This window comes from Convolutriloba macropyga, chromosome 5 (genome assembly GCF_964194025.1).
Source record: "Convolutriloba macropyga chromosome 5, txConMacr16.3, whole genome shotgun sequence".
Lineage (NCBI taxonomy): Eukaryota > Metazoa > Xenacoelomorpha > Acoela > Convolutidae > Convolutriloba > Convolutriloba macropyga.
In genome coordinates, this window is record NC_134472.1 from 36,807,693 (window position 1) to 36,824,225 (window position 16,533).

The window sequence follows — 16,533 nt, forward strand, 5'->3', positions numbered from 1 at the left end:
ATGGTCGATTCAGAAAGATGCCAGCACAATGCGGAGGTGTCCTGATCCATAAAATCTTTTTTTGACAATGATCGTATCAACTCTTAGCTGCCAAATTTCAGTCTTGACGAAATTCGTTATCAGTCTGGTCGAAATCCTTTAAAGCCTATGACATGGCGCTAGTAAACTCAAATCATCCGATCATATGAAATCTGTAGATTTTCTTTACCATGCCTTCGCACAGTCAGGTAAACTAGATTATTTCTAGTCACCAATCACAAGAATGGCAAAGATGGTAAACAAAATGATCTGATCACTATCACCAGAATGGCAAAGATTTAAAGAAAAATGATCTTCGTGTTTTTAAAACAAATTGATGTCTTAGTTTTTGGTATTTTCTTCAATTTTTTTTAAACTGGATATAGAATATCATATTTATACGTTGTGAATATAATGCTATATTAAACAGCATGTTTTATCTGACTTTGAATTTGAATAATGATATAGTTTGCAATTCTGAATGAAACAGTGTATTCTGAGGTGACTACCCAGTTGTTTGACTGACTATTTATTCAAAGTACACTTGAAAACATCAATCTTCATTGCTGTTTCCAACCCACTTGCGCTTAATGGTCTATTTTTTTCAATCAATTTTTACCATTCGATATATTTACCGCAGGAAGCTGTAAGTACTATCATGAGTGCAAAGTAATTTAATCGGACGGTTTTTTAGTTTCGCGTTTTCAGGGACTTCAAAGAAGTTGTGGACAAAAGCAGATTTAAACATTTTCGGTCATAATATTGAAGTCCAAATTTAGTCACTTCATCAACTTGTCAGAGTTGTTCAATCTCAAAAGTTGATTTTTTCGCTAAGCTTTGATAAGTTTTGCAACAAAAACGTTGACATTATCTGACATTTCCTCATTTTCCGGCAGGATTGCCAAAAGTCCTCTTTATTATGACCAAACTTATACTTCATTTGAGCCTGAATTGGCAAAAGTCTTTTGCCAATATTGGCCCAAAAGACAGTTTTTAGAGATTTGCTATAAATTTAAATTTTCTGAACAAATTCTTGTTTCGAATTTCTGTCAAATTGTTTTTTGAGGAAAGTATGATCTTAGTTTAGCCACGTGGAAGACACACGCATTTTTTTATTTACCTATTGTTTTAATGCTTCCAAAGAATGATTGAGAATTCCCCTCAAGGGTTCTAGTTATAAATTGCCTTAAAGTGCGATCAGAGCTTTCGTTCCTTGAAGTTTAATCAAGACAAATATATTTTAAGTTTTTCGCAAAAATTCATGCGAATTTTTTGATTTTTTAATAGATATAGTTGATTAGTTTTTTTGCGAATAATATTAAAAGCTTTGCAAAGGCGCGTTAGTTTTTCTACTTTTATGATAAAAAATTAAGTGCTACTGCTGGCAGTCTCCCTTGTTTACTGCGAGGATATCAAAAGGTTGGTTTGGGTCGGAAAAGAATGCGAGAATTCACGTTACCGAGCTATTACGATTTTATTTTTAAATCGGGCAACTAATCTCAGCAATCACAGACAATAAAACCTTGTTTTAGAAACATGCTTTACTTGAATGGTAATTGTGGACAACGTAGTAGGTATGACTTAATTTTGTTAATCGATAGCTGCGATAGTTGAGCGGAGGTATTATTGATCCTTTGTTTTTAGAATTCAAAGAATTTGAATTGTATTGGCGCGCGCTCTTTTTATGATCGATCTGTTCACACTTTCTTTCGACTTTTTGTTATCAATGAGAAGTCAAATTTGAGTAGTGATTTTAGTCACACTGGAGTTTCAAAGGAAGAGAAGCAGCAAGAAGTTAAGTGTGTAAAATTTTTTCAAACTGTTTTTCATGTTGATTCAAACTATTCAAATATTGTTTTGAATAGATTTTCCGTTTTTGAAAGTGATTTTTTTTTCACGAGCAGGATCTGGATTTTATTTTTGCTATTTGGTCTCCTGATTTTTCTTAGCAAATGGTCTCAAAAGGTCATGCATGGTCTAATAATGGACACGTGGGTTATTTGAATCTATTTATGATCAGTTAGTTGTTCTCGTGACTTAGACACCGCTTGTTTTAATAAAATATCCGTGATCTTTGTTCTGCACGTTTTTGTAGTTCATCTTTGTTTTTTCCCTTATTTGTGGTTACTTTTGTTGTCCGGTTACTTAGTATTTTCAATGATAAGTCCCATTGGCGCTCTAGTTAGGCGTAATCATTTCTTGTTAAAGTTTTCTATTCTTAACAGTTTAAACGACTTTGACGTTAAATTGAAGAAGCTAGTGGTGATTTGTTTTGGTTTTACTGGCTTGTTATTCTTGGTGTTGTCTTGCTCATTAACTTCAAGTACCTTTGGTGTTCTGAATAACACAAAATGCACTATGTTTATGATTTTAGTTGGCTGTGTAATAAGTATACCTCCTTTAAGACCTTTTTCCAGAAAATAGCTCTTCTTTTTTGATTTTTGACCGTGCTTGTTAATCTATTTGCCTTCTAGTTTTCTGGCCTCCTTATTGGCAGATCTCATTGTTTTTCTACATGAGACAAAATTGAATCTGTATTATGGTTTCAATTTGCTTTTCTCGGGTTCTATCTATAAAAGTGTCTATGATCTTTGCAATAAGCAGTCGTTTTATTGTGTAAATGCAGGGAGCTTTACTTACGTATTTTAATTAATTTTATGTCGCCTTTTTCTAATGATTTTTGTTGCATTTGTACTGTCTCCAATTATCGTGAATGTCTTTTTGTTTTGTGTCTCACTCCTACAAATGTTACGTCCAAGTTTTTGTAGTACAACTGTTTGCTAAATATCAGTTGCTTAATAGTTTCATTGACTTACTAGACAATTTAGGAAACTAGAAAGTGCTTCTCAAAAAATGTTACGTGAGTTTATTGGTTTTGTTTAATATAGTGTTTGCACTGGTCTCTGGTATGTTGATTATTAAAGATGTTCTAAGGAGGCTGAAGTTTGACCGTGTGTATTGATCTTTTTAGTTTTCCTCACTTGGAACCCTTAGTGGTAGCTTTAACCGTGTTTGCTCTTCAATTTTATGTTCTGCCACTTTTTGATATTGGTTAAAAGTCTATTCGACTTTTTAGTGAAATATGAATATTTTTTGATTTTTCATTTTGTTTTAATGCTTTCTAGCAGTGACAATGTTTGCTTTATTACAATATAAATACAATTTTTTTCGTCCTTGTATGTTTTTTAACTTAATCACATATCTCTTCTATTGATGACAGATCATCGTTTGAGGCCTCATGATAATGCATAATAGACTGTGTTCAATTGTTTCAGGACGAGCAGTTTTAATGAAATTGACGTCACCTGTTTTAACAAATATTAGAGTTGGTTAGCTCTATGTGCGTTATAATGGCATTATGGTTACGGGTTTGAATATTTTCGGTCCGTGTCTTACCTCTCTCACGCCAGTTTTGAATGTGTCGTATTCGATTTTCTTTTTTTACTACTACTACTACTACTACCTTGTTTTGAAGTTTCTTTTAATGCTGATTTCTGTGTCTTCTAAACGAGGATTTAGCCGTTGTTATCGGATTTAACATACCTACTGATTTTCTAAAACAAGAGGAATGAGATGTTTCTATTTGTGCTTTGATAACCATCGAAAGGTTGTGCTTTGATAACCATCGAGAATGGTCAATATTGATGGTCAATATTGGTTTTATTCGATTCTTTGGATTGTGATTGCTGTTTTTTTAACAATTCAAAGGGGTTGAGTTGTATTGGGGCGCTGTCTGTTTTAGGATATGTTTACACTTTTTCGTGATTTTTGAAGTCAAAATTGGAGTGGGGATTTTGATCACCCAAAAACGGGAAATTGAGCAAAAAAAGGATTGGTTTTGGTGGAGTAAATTTTTTCACTCCAATTCTAATGGAGTGAGAAAACGGTATTTGAACAAATTTTCTGTTTTTAGAGCTTATTTTTGTTCACATGCGGCAATTTGACTTCTTTTTTACTGGTTTTCTGCAGAAGAGTTTTTAGCAAATTGTTTTCAAAGTCGTTTTCAAACCAGTGCAAGGTCTAGTTATTTCGTTTTGTCAATGAAAATTCTTTGAATTGTTTCCGGACTGGTACCTATGTTGTTATTTAGTCAATAGTTCTGTTACGACCATGGGAGTTCGCGCGCAGTTCAAATCTGCTCTTCTTTTGTTAGTTTTTCTCGATTGAATTTCGTGGTCTCATTGTAGCTTGTTTTTGGTTTCTTTTCACATATGACTTTCACTCAAGATTGATTTTTGCCGACTATAATTGAAAGAAATAAGGTCAAAAGGAATAATATCACTCATATTGAAGGTTGTTTCGGGTCAGCTAATAAAACAAAAGGTAATATAAACAATTCTGCCGGCTATACTTTTTCGTTTAATAAGAGCTTTGCCTCTTTAATTTGTATCTATAAAAAATTGTGAAACGGGGTTACTAAACTTGCTGTCCACTTCTTTCAAATTTTACCTGAACATTTTTTTCTGAACATTGGGTGGCTGAAAAATCTTGTGTGCATACTCGATTTTTCCGGGCTTTTTCACGAACCATCTTCAGAACTGTAAGTGTATGGAAACGTGTTACACTAGGTAAATTTAATTCAAATTGGCCTACAATTGCCCCTTTCCCACGGATACAGTATCCAATTGCCGAAATGAAAGAAAGCCTAATTGGTGTCTATTTTCAGAATCTACAATTAGTGGTTTTGAATTTAGCCAATAGAATTGCACACAAGAACAATTAAGTCTTTTGGTCTCAAGAATTTGGTCTCAAGAAATTACTAATGAAATTCGGCTAATGAAAATTTTTTTTTAGCTAATTAAATGTTAGCCTTTTAAAATTCGCCTTTTCGAACATCGGCCACATCGGAATATGAGTTGAGTTAAGCAATTGAAATTGCCTGTTTTTCTCAAGCTTATTTTAAGTCCGTTTGTTGATGTTGGTGTTGTTTTCTGCAGAGTAAGTATATTGGAATATTGTGAAACGCAAAGACTAGGGGAGCAATCATGCAACCCTGATTTAATCCGAATGCGAAATCAATAGTATCTGTGTAGTATTAATTCTTTGGTAATTTCGATTAGTACAACATAATTTGTCTCTAATGTAAAGGAAAGTATGGTTAAGCTAAAAGGACTATTTTTTGCTTTATTTGCGTTTCTGATATACTTTTTGAAACTTTGTTTTTTGTGGTGATATTGTGCTAATCAGGAAATATATTGTTCGGAAAATTGGAAAAATAAAGACCTTTAAAGGGAAATTTTTGATATCCTTGGAAGAGATTTCTCGAAAATAGTTTGAGAATTTCTAATTTAGGCAAATTCTGATTCAATTTAATTTGATTGAAATAAATTTAATCTGTATATCAGATTTTTGCTCAATTTTGTAAACGTACTACTCAAGAAAATGGTCACCGAGGCACGTTCTGTTGACGACCGTTTCAAATAAAGAAACATTAGGTACCAGCATTTTTTTTGATCCTCAAATTTACGCGATCACCGTGTAACTATTGAATACCCCACTGACTGTTGAAAAACAAAATTTATGTCTAGATAAGTTCGATAGTCCTGGGCGAGAATAATTTTGGGCTCAGGCGCTGCTTCCCTTTAGCTCTGATTGTCTTCAGTATCTGAGAGCCATACACGTACATAACGGCCTCAATGTTGCAATTTGATGATTTACAAATGGAGGAAATTTGATGCATTTTCATTACTCATTTATTGGGGAGCCTCATTTTTTAGTCCAATTTTAAGTACTTTGCTTTCTGGATTAGGCTTCTTTTTCAAAATTTTAGCTCTGTTTTTGAAGTTTTTTGTGGGCAATTGACATTTTTGCGTAATATTGTATATATGTCAGTGTTCGCGCTGTTTCATCCGTTTGAGCTCAAAAAGGAAATGCGACCAAAATTTATTGAAAATTTACAAAAGTTAAATGACAAGAACAAAATGTACTTATCGTTCTTCGTAATAATTTGTCGCTAATTGAGTTTACTGTAATCTTTAACTGGAGAAATCTCGGCTCGTTTGGACGAGAGAGGCCGGTTAAACCGATCAAGAAGCTCTAGAGTTTTCAGCAACCCTTTTGCGCCTGTTGGTATGATTGGAAGGTGGATAAATTAATTTGCTTTTATGTGAAGAAAGATCGAATTATTTCAACATAGTTATCAAACATCAAATTATTTATCAATCGTTTTGGGCGGCTCTTTGGGTAATTGAAATATCAACGCTGCCTAAAAATGTTAGGATCAAATAGTCTAACTGCTTGTCGATGAGATGAAACAGCATTAATGTCCTCGTGTTATTATGAAGACACTTTGCATCTCAGACGAAATGTGTGCTGGGCCGGGAGAGGTAAAGGGGGCTTTTAAAGGGAGGAAAACACTTAAGGCCTCTTAACAATCAGCTTTTGTTATCTCATTTCTCTGTTTGTGTGATGAGAGAATTTATTTGCTTTATCTTATTTGATGCATTCAGATTGAGTGATGGTGTTCCATTGTTGAATTGTACTCTTCCTGTTACATTGTCGATCTGTTCGCCTCTCTTTCTGTTTTCCTTGGGAGGGAAAGAAAGAAAGAAGTTCAAAACTCGAGGGGGCTTAACTGCCGTAACGAGATTTTGATCTAAGCCCCTCAGCGATCGATTATTGGCTAATTAGACATGTATATTGGATCACCAGACGCCATTCACTGAAATCAAATTCTCACATGCGCGCACACACGCATTCCTTTCACGGAACAAGTATACAAACAAATGGTCCATTTCCTGTCCCTACTCGGTTGTAAACAAATTGTTTATTTTTAATTACGTGGCTGTGACGTATCCCATTTGAAGTGATGTCATGCGAGGAGCTGCAAGAGGAAGAGCGAGAGATACTTCAATCAATTTTCGAAGGTGATGAGAACTTTAAAGCAGTTGATTCTAATTCATTTCAGTACACAGTTTACAGTGCGACATCCAGTGACAAAACTGTGGCTGTTAGAATACACTGGCCTTCTCAGGCACGCATTTTGTTCCCATTACTCATTTTTGATTTGAACTACTTTTGGAAGCAAGATTTATTGCAAAAGATTTAGGTTTTTTACTAATTGAAAAAAGTTGTCTGCTATGTTCAACAGAAGTGATTTTTGCATTGAGAAGTGGCTCTGAGATTTTTAAAAAATGTTCCGAAAAATTATTTTGAATGTTTTTCAAAGTAATTTTGAAAGTCGCAGGTATTCCGACTTAAAGCGCCACAAATTATGCTAGTTAGATTCAAATTTATTTGGATAGAAATTTGTAGATTAAGTACTATTTTTATCGGGTTGAGATTCTCATTACATACGAGGAGTAATGGGCGCTTGACGTGATCTTTACAGTATCCTGAGATCATTCCCAACTTCAGTCTAGAACTTTCTCACAACAACCAAATTCCACCTCACGTGAAAGCGAACCTGTTAAACGAGCTCAGAACATACGCAGAAGAGAACGTAGGTGTTGCTATGACATATCTTGTTGTTGATTGGTTGAAAGATAACGTGGACTCACTTATACCTAGTGGACTGAAAAAGGAAGAGGTCAAAACTGAACAATTGACCAAAAGACAGAAGAATAAGATCACCAACTATGCTAATAGTAACACGAGAGGAAGAGATTGGGTAGATATTATTCGACATTTATCACAAACTGGAAACCCGACAACTGCAGAATAAATAATTCAGTTTTTGTCACTCATTTACGTACGCAGCGAGAGAAAGTGTTTATTTTACATACCTACTGGAATGCAAAATACAATAAGATGTTACTGGCGATGAAGTGTAAGGTGTTGAATTTACGGTCGGCTAAGTAGGTTAACTGACGTTTGCGCGGCAGTTTTAATTGAACAGCATAATCGAATATTTAACCATCTAATTTATCTAAATGTGTTATGAGTTTTGGCGCTTCAAGCTTTGACTCATATCAGGAATGAACTTTTTGCGCGTTCTTCTGGCAGAATAAAAGATACCTTTGAACTCTAATTTTTTATTTCTTCGTGTTGCAGAAGCTGGGTGTCCTGATGCCTGGTGTCCTGAGATTGGAACTTAAGCGAGTTTTTGAGTTTTTTTTGGCTCAGATTAGAAGGCTCTACTTTTTATTTCGCTTTGATTTCGCGTTTTTAAATTGCCCTCAAACGAAGTTTGAAGCTATTATTGTAAACGTGTGTGTCTTTTTTTAATGCAAAATGCTTGCTTGACCGTTTTTTCTGTTTTTATTCTAGAATATTCTTTGGCTTCGTGAGTGACTTTTTTTTTACGCTTGAGTACTTCACTTTTTTCTGAAATAAAGTTTGGTGCTATATAGGATAGGCTTTTTATTGGCGAATACTCCTGAAATAAAAATGCATTTATAGATACATGTGTTTATATATAAATGTGTGTATATGTGTGTGTTTGTGTAGGTGGGTGAAAAAATTTGGAAAACTTCAACAATCATGTTTGTCACAATCGACTAGACTATCGTCTCAATTTAAATTTGTCTGAAATTAAGTCTCAACTTAAAGTAGCTTTTTATTGCCTCTTCCAAAGTCTATTGCAGGAAGAAGTTGAACTAACCTGGCCTATACATGTCGCTAGTTATCAAAAAACAAGGAGGTTCGGTCATGTGCGTTCCCACAATGTTCCGACCGCTTTCAGACACATACTTTACTTAATCATCTGATGAATAGAGCACAAAAGGCAAATTTATCAAAGTTTTTGCGGTATTATTTAACTTTGGATTTTATTAATATCAGTTATATAACACTTTGAGACTTTATAACCATCTTAAGTAAAGCAGAAAGCAACAAGAAAAACAATTTAAAAAATGTTGAACTTAAAATTGCACAACAAAACTTATTCTACTAGAATGTAGATCGGTTCAAATAAAGAAAACATTTTTTTCTGAGACGAATGCATGAGATACTCCTGGAAAAACCAAAAATCTGCCGAGTGAAATTAAATTTCCTGAAAGTTGGAAGCAAATCAATCTTTATGAGCAAAAGGGTAACTTTTTAGACTTGCCCTCCTCAAGTTATTTTTCTGCAAGTGGACATTGATTTTATTAATAGCCGCCCTCATCTTCTCAGCCGGCTATTATAGCGCTCCTATTTTTTTACAATTCAAAGAATTTGAATTGTATTGGTGCGCTGTCTTTTTTACGACTCGAAGAGGAGTATTGGAGAAGTCTTTTTTAAAATCAATTATCTTGGAAACGCGTGAAAAAATTTGGAGTGATTTTGGTGCTGAACAAAAGTGAAAAGCGGAGCGAAAAGAGAGTGGTTTTTGTTCATACCGCTGTTTTTGAGAGAGCGAGAAACTGATGTGTGGAAAAATTTTCTCTAAGCGAGCGAAATTTTTTTGTTCACGTGCGGCTTTTGAAAGCAGTTTTTTTGCAACTTTTGATGGTTATGAGGTTTGATTATGATATTGTAAAAGTTTTAGGCTTGTTTTGATAGCAATTGAAGGTTTCAATTAGCTAATTTGAGTTTAATGCTAATTTGGAGGTTTTTGATCAGTTTTGCTGATTTTTAGATGAAATTTAATGATTTTTTGCCTTTTTGTTTTGCTGCTTTAAGTGGGATTTGAATAGAAGTTTGTTACTTAAGGATCTTTCAGATAACAATTGATTAAAGTTTTTTTAGGTAAAAAAAACATTTTTTTCTTAGGAAAAATGACAAAAAAATTGAGAAATTTAAAACTATTTTTCTTATTTTTTTTGCAGTTTTTTTATTCTTGACAGTTTTCTTAGCATATTATGATATGCCCATTGTTTTGCGACCTTTTCATTGCTCTAATTGTAAAGGAACTTTATGCGGTTTTATGTTTCCTTGTACTGTTAAAAAAGAGTTTTTAAAGTTTTTCTAGTTCTTTTTTTAGTTAGTTTTTTGTTCAATTTGTTTTTGAATGCCGTTTTTATTCTTGCTTTATTTTTATGGAATTTGTGGAGGTTTAGGGTTCACAATAGTTGTTTTAGTTTTTTAATCATAAATATGGGCGATTTTCTCCTTCGAGTCGTTTCTGGAATTCTTCCGGCTATGTTTTTTTTAGGATCTTCGCACATTTTCATGATTTTTCAAGTCAAATTGGAGTAGGGATTTTGGTCACGCCGAAACAGGAAGTGGAGCAAAAACGCGAGTGGTTTTGCGGCGTGAATTTTTTCGCTCTAATTTTAAAGTAGAGTGAGAATACGGTGTTTGAACAAAAATTCGTTTTCTCGGTAGTGGGTTTTCGTTCACTTGCGGCATTTTCACTCTGATTTTTACTGTTGTTTTGATTTTTTGAATCAGATTTTTTTCTAAATGGTTTTTTCACCCCATTCACAGCTCATTCTAGGCCTAGTTTTTTTGTTTGACTTAAATTTTCATTTCTCGTTAGTGGTTTTTTTGTTCACATGGGGCATTTGGCATTGATTTTCTGTTTTTTTCTTATTTTCATATGATTTTTTTTAAAAATGGTTTTCTCAATTCACTCATAGTCCAATCTAGGTCTAGTTTTTCTGTTTAGTCAATGAAAATGCTTTGAATTGTACGTCAGGACTTGTCCTGCTATGTTTTTTTTTATTTCGTCGTCGCGATTTTTACGACCATATGACGTCACAACCACTTCAAATCTGCTTTTTGTTCATTCGTTCATGCAATTGCAACTGAATTACGTGCGTGACGTCATTTTTCGCTCTTAGTGGAGCGAGTTTTTTTTTGTTCATGCGCGTGATTAAATTTTTGGTCTCACTTGCCTTACCTCACTCACAAAAATGACTTCCTCACTTTGAATTGACTTTTCTTTGCTTTGTTTCTATGTTTTTTTTCGAACTTTTTCGCTTTACCTCATTTTGCCGCTTTTTCGAAATTTTGCGTGAAATCTTTTTGACTTCTCTAGGCTAGTTTCACTCTTTTGTCATTCTGCTCAAAGTCCTTTTAAACAGCAGCTACTCAGCAAAGCAATTCAAAATGAAGAGAGTCAGTATAAAAAAAATCAATGTCAGAAATAGAAACGGGATAAACCCATAAAGCCCATTTTTAGATGCCCGGTACGTGAACTTTGTTCTCATAAGTTTTAGTTACGATCTTTAATGCTTATTGGTATTAATACTAGACCCTGTAGTTTCTCACTGAGAGACAGGAGTATGTTCAACTACGAAATGACGTCAAAATAAATCGGACTTAATTTAATATAATTGATGTCGGCATTTTATTGGTGTATTCCCCCTTAATGATGGAAATCAAAAGAAGAGCATCATGAAGCAAGTGAGTGATATTCACAACTGAGAGATATTCTTAAGTTGATCTATCATTGAAAATTGTAGAATGTTGAACCAATTTTTTTTTGTCAAAAAGGCTTGACATTTAATTGAGTTCTATGAGCACATACAAACTAAAAGTATCAATTGTCAGAAAATTGCCTGAAGTTGTCAGAAAATCTGAGCGTTTAGCCTATTTATTCGAATCAAGAGATGTTAATTTAGCATTTCGAATTTAAAAGTTTTTATTATGATGGAAAACCATTGCCGTGAAGTACACAACTAATAGTTTATTCAGGACCAGTGCTGTATATCTTTAATTCAATCTGAAATAGTGTCTGAAATTTTTCCAAAACATTTTTGTTGTTGAATTTGATGTTTTATGTGTTGAAATATTCTTCTCAAAATTGTTGAGAAATGTCCAATTTTAAGAATTTAATATACACGAAAATTAATCATGTTTCCTTTTTTTGGGTCATTCAATGAATGATGCTGGTACCTGCTGACGTAGATATTTATGCTGATAATAGAAATGATTTTGAAAAACATTTTTTCGCGTTTTTTCAACCGAGGTTTTTAATTTTATGCAAAAAAATGGAAAGCTAGAAATAATTGACATTCCGTTCTTTTCGATTAAACACTCCGTAAGACGAGAATTTTATTGAACTCTTTCTCGTTCAACTTTTCGCTAAAGTTTAGATTTTTCAGATATCTTCTCAGCAAGATCAGAATTCGAACAACTTTTTTCTATGCTATCAAGGAAGGTCTTTTACATGTATTTCTTGGTCTGAAATTGAGGAATTGTAAAGAAAATGTAAAATGTTCTAATGATATCACTCAATTTTTCTGTGATGGATATTTAGGGAGGGGTCAAAAATCCAGTGCAATAAAATCCAGCCTCCTTCCATCATTTCATGAGGTACGAAAAATTTAGAAGAAAACTGAGGGTAATCTGACTCTATGCTGACCCCAGCATAGAGTTAGATTACCCTCAGTTTTCTTCTAAATCCTCCCGATGCTGTATTTTTTTCAATTATAGTTTTATGGCAGATTTGAAGTTCGGTTTTAATTGAAGATTTCAAATAAAGATTGGATATAAAGGTTTTCACTACACTTTGCAAAATTTAAATAATTAATGACTTTTCTTTTTTCGCCTTTGTTGCCGTTTTTTCAATTCAAGCTGGTATTAAAAAACCATATTCATATTCGTTAGGTGACGAGGATTAGTTTGTTTGCTTCAAATTTTTGTTGAGAAATTTTGATTTTTAAAAAAATTTGGCAATGCTTATTTTACCGTAATTTACCTCGCCATTTCGTTCATGCTTCTAGTCTTTTATGATTTGTCTTGGAATGCAGAGGTTCATTGGCTTTCCTGTACAGAAGCGTAGCTATTGATTTTTATGGCTTTGAGAACTCTGGTTTTTATTGTTTTTAATTGCTCTTGAACGAAGTTCATAGCAATAATTGTAAACGTGTTGGTCTTTTTTTTGCAAATTTTTCGCTTGACCGTTTTGCGCTTTTCTTCTAGAACATTCTTTGACTTCTCAAGCGACTTTTTAACGCTTTCGTTCTTCATTTTTGGGTGATCTTTATTGCTCTCACTCCGAAGTTTATGGTGGCCCAGTGGGCAGTGCATTTGGTAAGGCAATGGTTCGAATCCCGGCGTGGTCAAATAATTTTATCCGCCTGTCGTTCGAGAGCAATTCCGACATTAGTCTTTTCATTAGTCGGTTTGTTTTTTTGTAAATTTCTGCATATGTGCTGGAAAGTTACTGAAAGTGTTGATCCTCGGATTATCAGATAAAGTGGCATGCGGGAACTACATGGTATATATATGTATATATATATATATATATATATATATATATATATATATATATATATGTTATATATTATATTATAGTATATTTATATATATATATATATATATATATATTATATATATATATATATATTATATTATATATATATATATATATATATTATATATTATATTATATATATATATATATTATATATATATATATATGTGTGAATATATGAGAGAGAGAGAGTTATTTTATCCTCGCTTGTAAAGTATAAATACAGAACAGCATAGATTTAGTAGAAAAAAAAGAAGAACAACGAAGTTTACAATAAAATAGCAAAGTACAGCAGAACGATCAGCATAGTATTATTTATCTTCAAGCAAGGAAAGGACACGCAACGAGGTCGTTTGACCTACTTCACAGCGTGCCCAGATGTAAAAAACATAGATGATAAACTTATTAACATTTTCAATTTTTTTTTTCTTTTTCATTTCTTAACAATGATTCAAAAACATAACACAGAACTTAAATGGTAACTTTGAACAATTCACTACTAGATGCCCTCTTCTTTGGCATATTTTTGCATGCTCAAGCGAACATCCAGACTTCGCCAACTTTGAAAAAAAAGAAGAGAAAAATAAGTTCTTTATATAAAAATAAACTCGAATTGAAGAAACATTGTTAAAAACTATCTTTAGAATTTAGAAAAATCAAATTTTGACAGCAAAAAATGAATCGCGGTGCCTTCTACGAAGGCACCGCCACAATTTTCGCGTAAATTTTCGTTATTTTGTAAAGAAAGCATCTAGAATTACAGGAATCTGGAAATTTAGCAGAAAAACACTTTTCGAATGAGTTCCTCATTTCCAAGAATATAAGATTCTTTTAAATTATGATAGGTCATTGATATTTGGCTATAAGTTGAGCTCCCGATAGAGTCAGGCAGGAGTCCTTGAATTTTCAAAACATTGAATAGTAACATGTGTTTTGCTCGTCTTGTTGTTAAAATATGTCTTTCAAACTGAAACATACTGTTTAGATAGTCTTCGGCATGGAAACTGTTAATCGATTTTAAAACAAACTTAAGCAGCTCATATACATGTAATTCAAAAACTCTTAGAATTTTGTTTGCACAGAATAGATCTTCGCTTTGATCGAACCGACTCTTAAAGTAAATTAATTTAAGAATTTTCTTCTGTAGCAGATGGATTGGAGCTAAAGACGTGAAACTAGAGCATCCATACACCAAAATTCCATATTGTATGATAGGACATATGACAATCTTGTAATATTCTATTAACTGGTACCTTGGAGCGAAGTGTCTTAATTTTGATATTATACCACATTGCCTACTAAGTCTTCCTATGACAAGATCTACATGAAAACTAAACAACAACTTTGAATCAACTATTATGCCTAAATATTTACATGATGGTTCCAATTTAATTTCTTCTGATGCGATGTGGAATCGCTCACTGGAAGCACTTGTTTTTAAATTTAATTGAACCGTTTTTAGCATATTGAGCTTATGTTTATTTGCATTTAACCAATTTCCGGCTACTCTATCTAAGTCATCTTGGATAGCTATTCTTGAGCAACCTAAACTGCAAAGGTTGGTGTCGTTAGCAAAAAGATGGACACTAAGTTGATTACACACTCTTGGTAAATCGTTTATATAAATTAAAAACAACAGTGGTCCTAGCATGGAGCCCTGAGGGACACCACAAGTTATATTTAACGAAGTTGATGGCACACCGGCAACGAAAACTCTCTGAGTTCTATTAGATAAATAGCTTTTACACCATTCTGGGCACTTATGACGAATGCCATAACTTTCTAGCTTACAGAGCAAAATTTGATGATCTAGTGTATCAAATGCATTCTGTAGATCCAGAAAAAAGTTGACAACTTTGAATTGGCTCACTCTTATTCTTTCAGTTAATTCTGCCAATGCATCTATGGTGGAATGCTTTTTGCGAAAACCAAATTGCTTGCGATAGAGAAGATTAAAATGTTCCAGGTATTCGTAAATTCTAGAGAACATTGCCCGCTCGTATATTTTACTCCAAACATTTAACAGAGAAATTGGCCTATAATTGTTCTCTTCTAGTCTTGATCCCTCTTTATGTAATGGAATGACTTTTGCTTTTTTGAGCTCAGTGGGAAAAACTCCTTCACGAAATGATTGATTAATTAACGATGTGAGGTATTTCGTGACAACAAATTTTGCTGTCTTCACTACAATTTTACTGATCTCATCTTCACCGGATGAAGATTTGTCCGGAAGTGAATCAATAATTGCACTTATTTCAGTACCAGAAACTGGATAAACTCTCAATGACATATTAACATCAGTCAGGGGTGTGACTGCCGCGGAAGGAATACTACGCTGAATATTTTTGCCAATACTAGCAAGAAACTCATTAAATTTCTCAGCTACTTGAAGATAAGATGAGTTAGGTGCAGCATCCGACATGCACGAGGAAAGCTTTGGAACTGCATTATTTACCAAATGTTTTCCTGACATCTCATTTAAAAGTTAAAATGTTTGTCTTGAGTCTCCGATACATCTTTCGAACATGTTTCGATAATAAACCTTTTTCGCCGTTTTAATACTTTTTTCTAATTGAAGTCTAATATCTGTAAACTTCTTGCTCAGAGAGCCATTTGACTTGTCTGCTTTCCATTTCTTGTGAATAAGATTCCGCTGCGTACGTATGTTTTTTATTTTGTTGTCGAACCATTTAGGTGTAGAATTTCGATTGTGCGGGGTGATACGTTTTAGTGGAGCGTACTGCTCGGTTACGTGGAGCGTAACGGTTAAAAAATGTGATGAAAGGCACTAAAGCATGAATTTGCACAACCACTGTGTGCTGAAAAAACATTACAAAGTTCGTGACTCAAGGCAGATAAGTATTTTTCAACAATACTGCAGTTACGAAGAAATGATGTATCCCTTACAATTTTGCTTTCCAGGTCATTTGCTTTCACTGTCCACTTCAACGTAACAGGAAAATGGTCTGAAAAGCTTTGATTTTCAAGTATGTGAACATCCCCTATCAAATTTTGAAAAATGAAGTGGTCTAAGCAAGTTGCTGATTTTTCTGTGACCCGGGTGGGTTTATTGGGTGTTATAAAAAAAACCATTTGAATGAATAGCGTTTTTATATTTTTCGTGAGCGAATTTTGTTTCATCGTATCAACGTTAATATCCCCACATATTACAGTTGGCAAGCATTTGGAATTTAAATTTCCCAAAACTTTTTCTAATAAGTCCACAAAATCAAGTTTATTGGCTCTTGGTTTGTTGTATATTACCACTAGCCGGAACTCGTAACCTTGTTTTTCTATGGTCGCAGATAAAGACTCCTCGATCACGCAAGCCAGTTCTTTTTGAATAGAGCAGTTAGCTGCTAGTTGAATCATAATGTCACCGCCTTTTGAGTCACGAACTTTTGAAGCTACATTTTGGTAACCAGTTACCAGTAGTGATTTTGGGTCGT

General features: G+C 33.6%; 3 protein-coding genes across 4 annotated transcripts in view; all 3 read left to right on the forward strand.

Moving 5' to 3' along the window:
• LOC142339991 (serine/arginine-rich splicing factor 7-like) overlaps positions 1 to 16,533 on the forward strand; it is a 447,863-nt gene that overhangs the window by 118,667 nt on the left and 312,663 nt on the right. The window lies entirely within an intron of this gene.
• Positions 1 to 16,533, forward strand: part of LOC142339372 (peripheral plasma membrane protein CASK-like) — a 178,691-nt gene that overhangs the window by 13,239 nt on the left and 148,919 nt on the right. The window lies entirely within an intron of this gene.
• On the forward strand, positions 6,448 to 7,703 carry LOC142339988 (RWD domain-containing protein 4-like). The gene is made up of 2 exons (XM_075390373.1): positions 6,448 to 6,991; positions 7,349 to 7,703. The coding sequence occupies exons 1-2, from the start codon at positions 6,827 to 6,829 to the stop codon at positions 7,679 to 7,681; spliced, it is 498 nt and encodes a 165-aa protein (XP_075246488.1). The 5' UTR covers positions 6,448 to 6,826; the 3' UTR covers positions 7,682 to 7,703.

Bases quoted from the DNA above. Each gene is read 5' to 3' on its own strand.
- LOC142339988 (XM_075390373.1), top strand. From the start codon at position 6,827: ATGTCATGCGAGGAGCTGCAAGAGGAAGAGCGAGAGATACTTCAATCA. The intron at 6,992-7,348 runs GCACGCATTTTG...TGATCTTTACAG, and splicing joins GAATACACTGGCCTTCTCAG to TATCCTGAGATCATTCCCAA.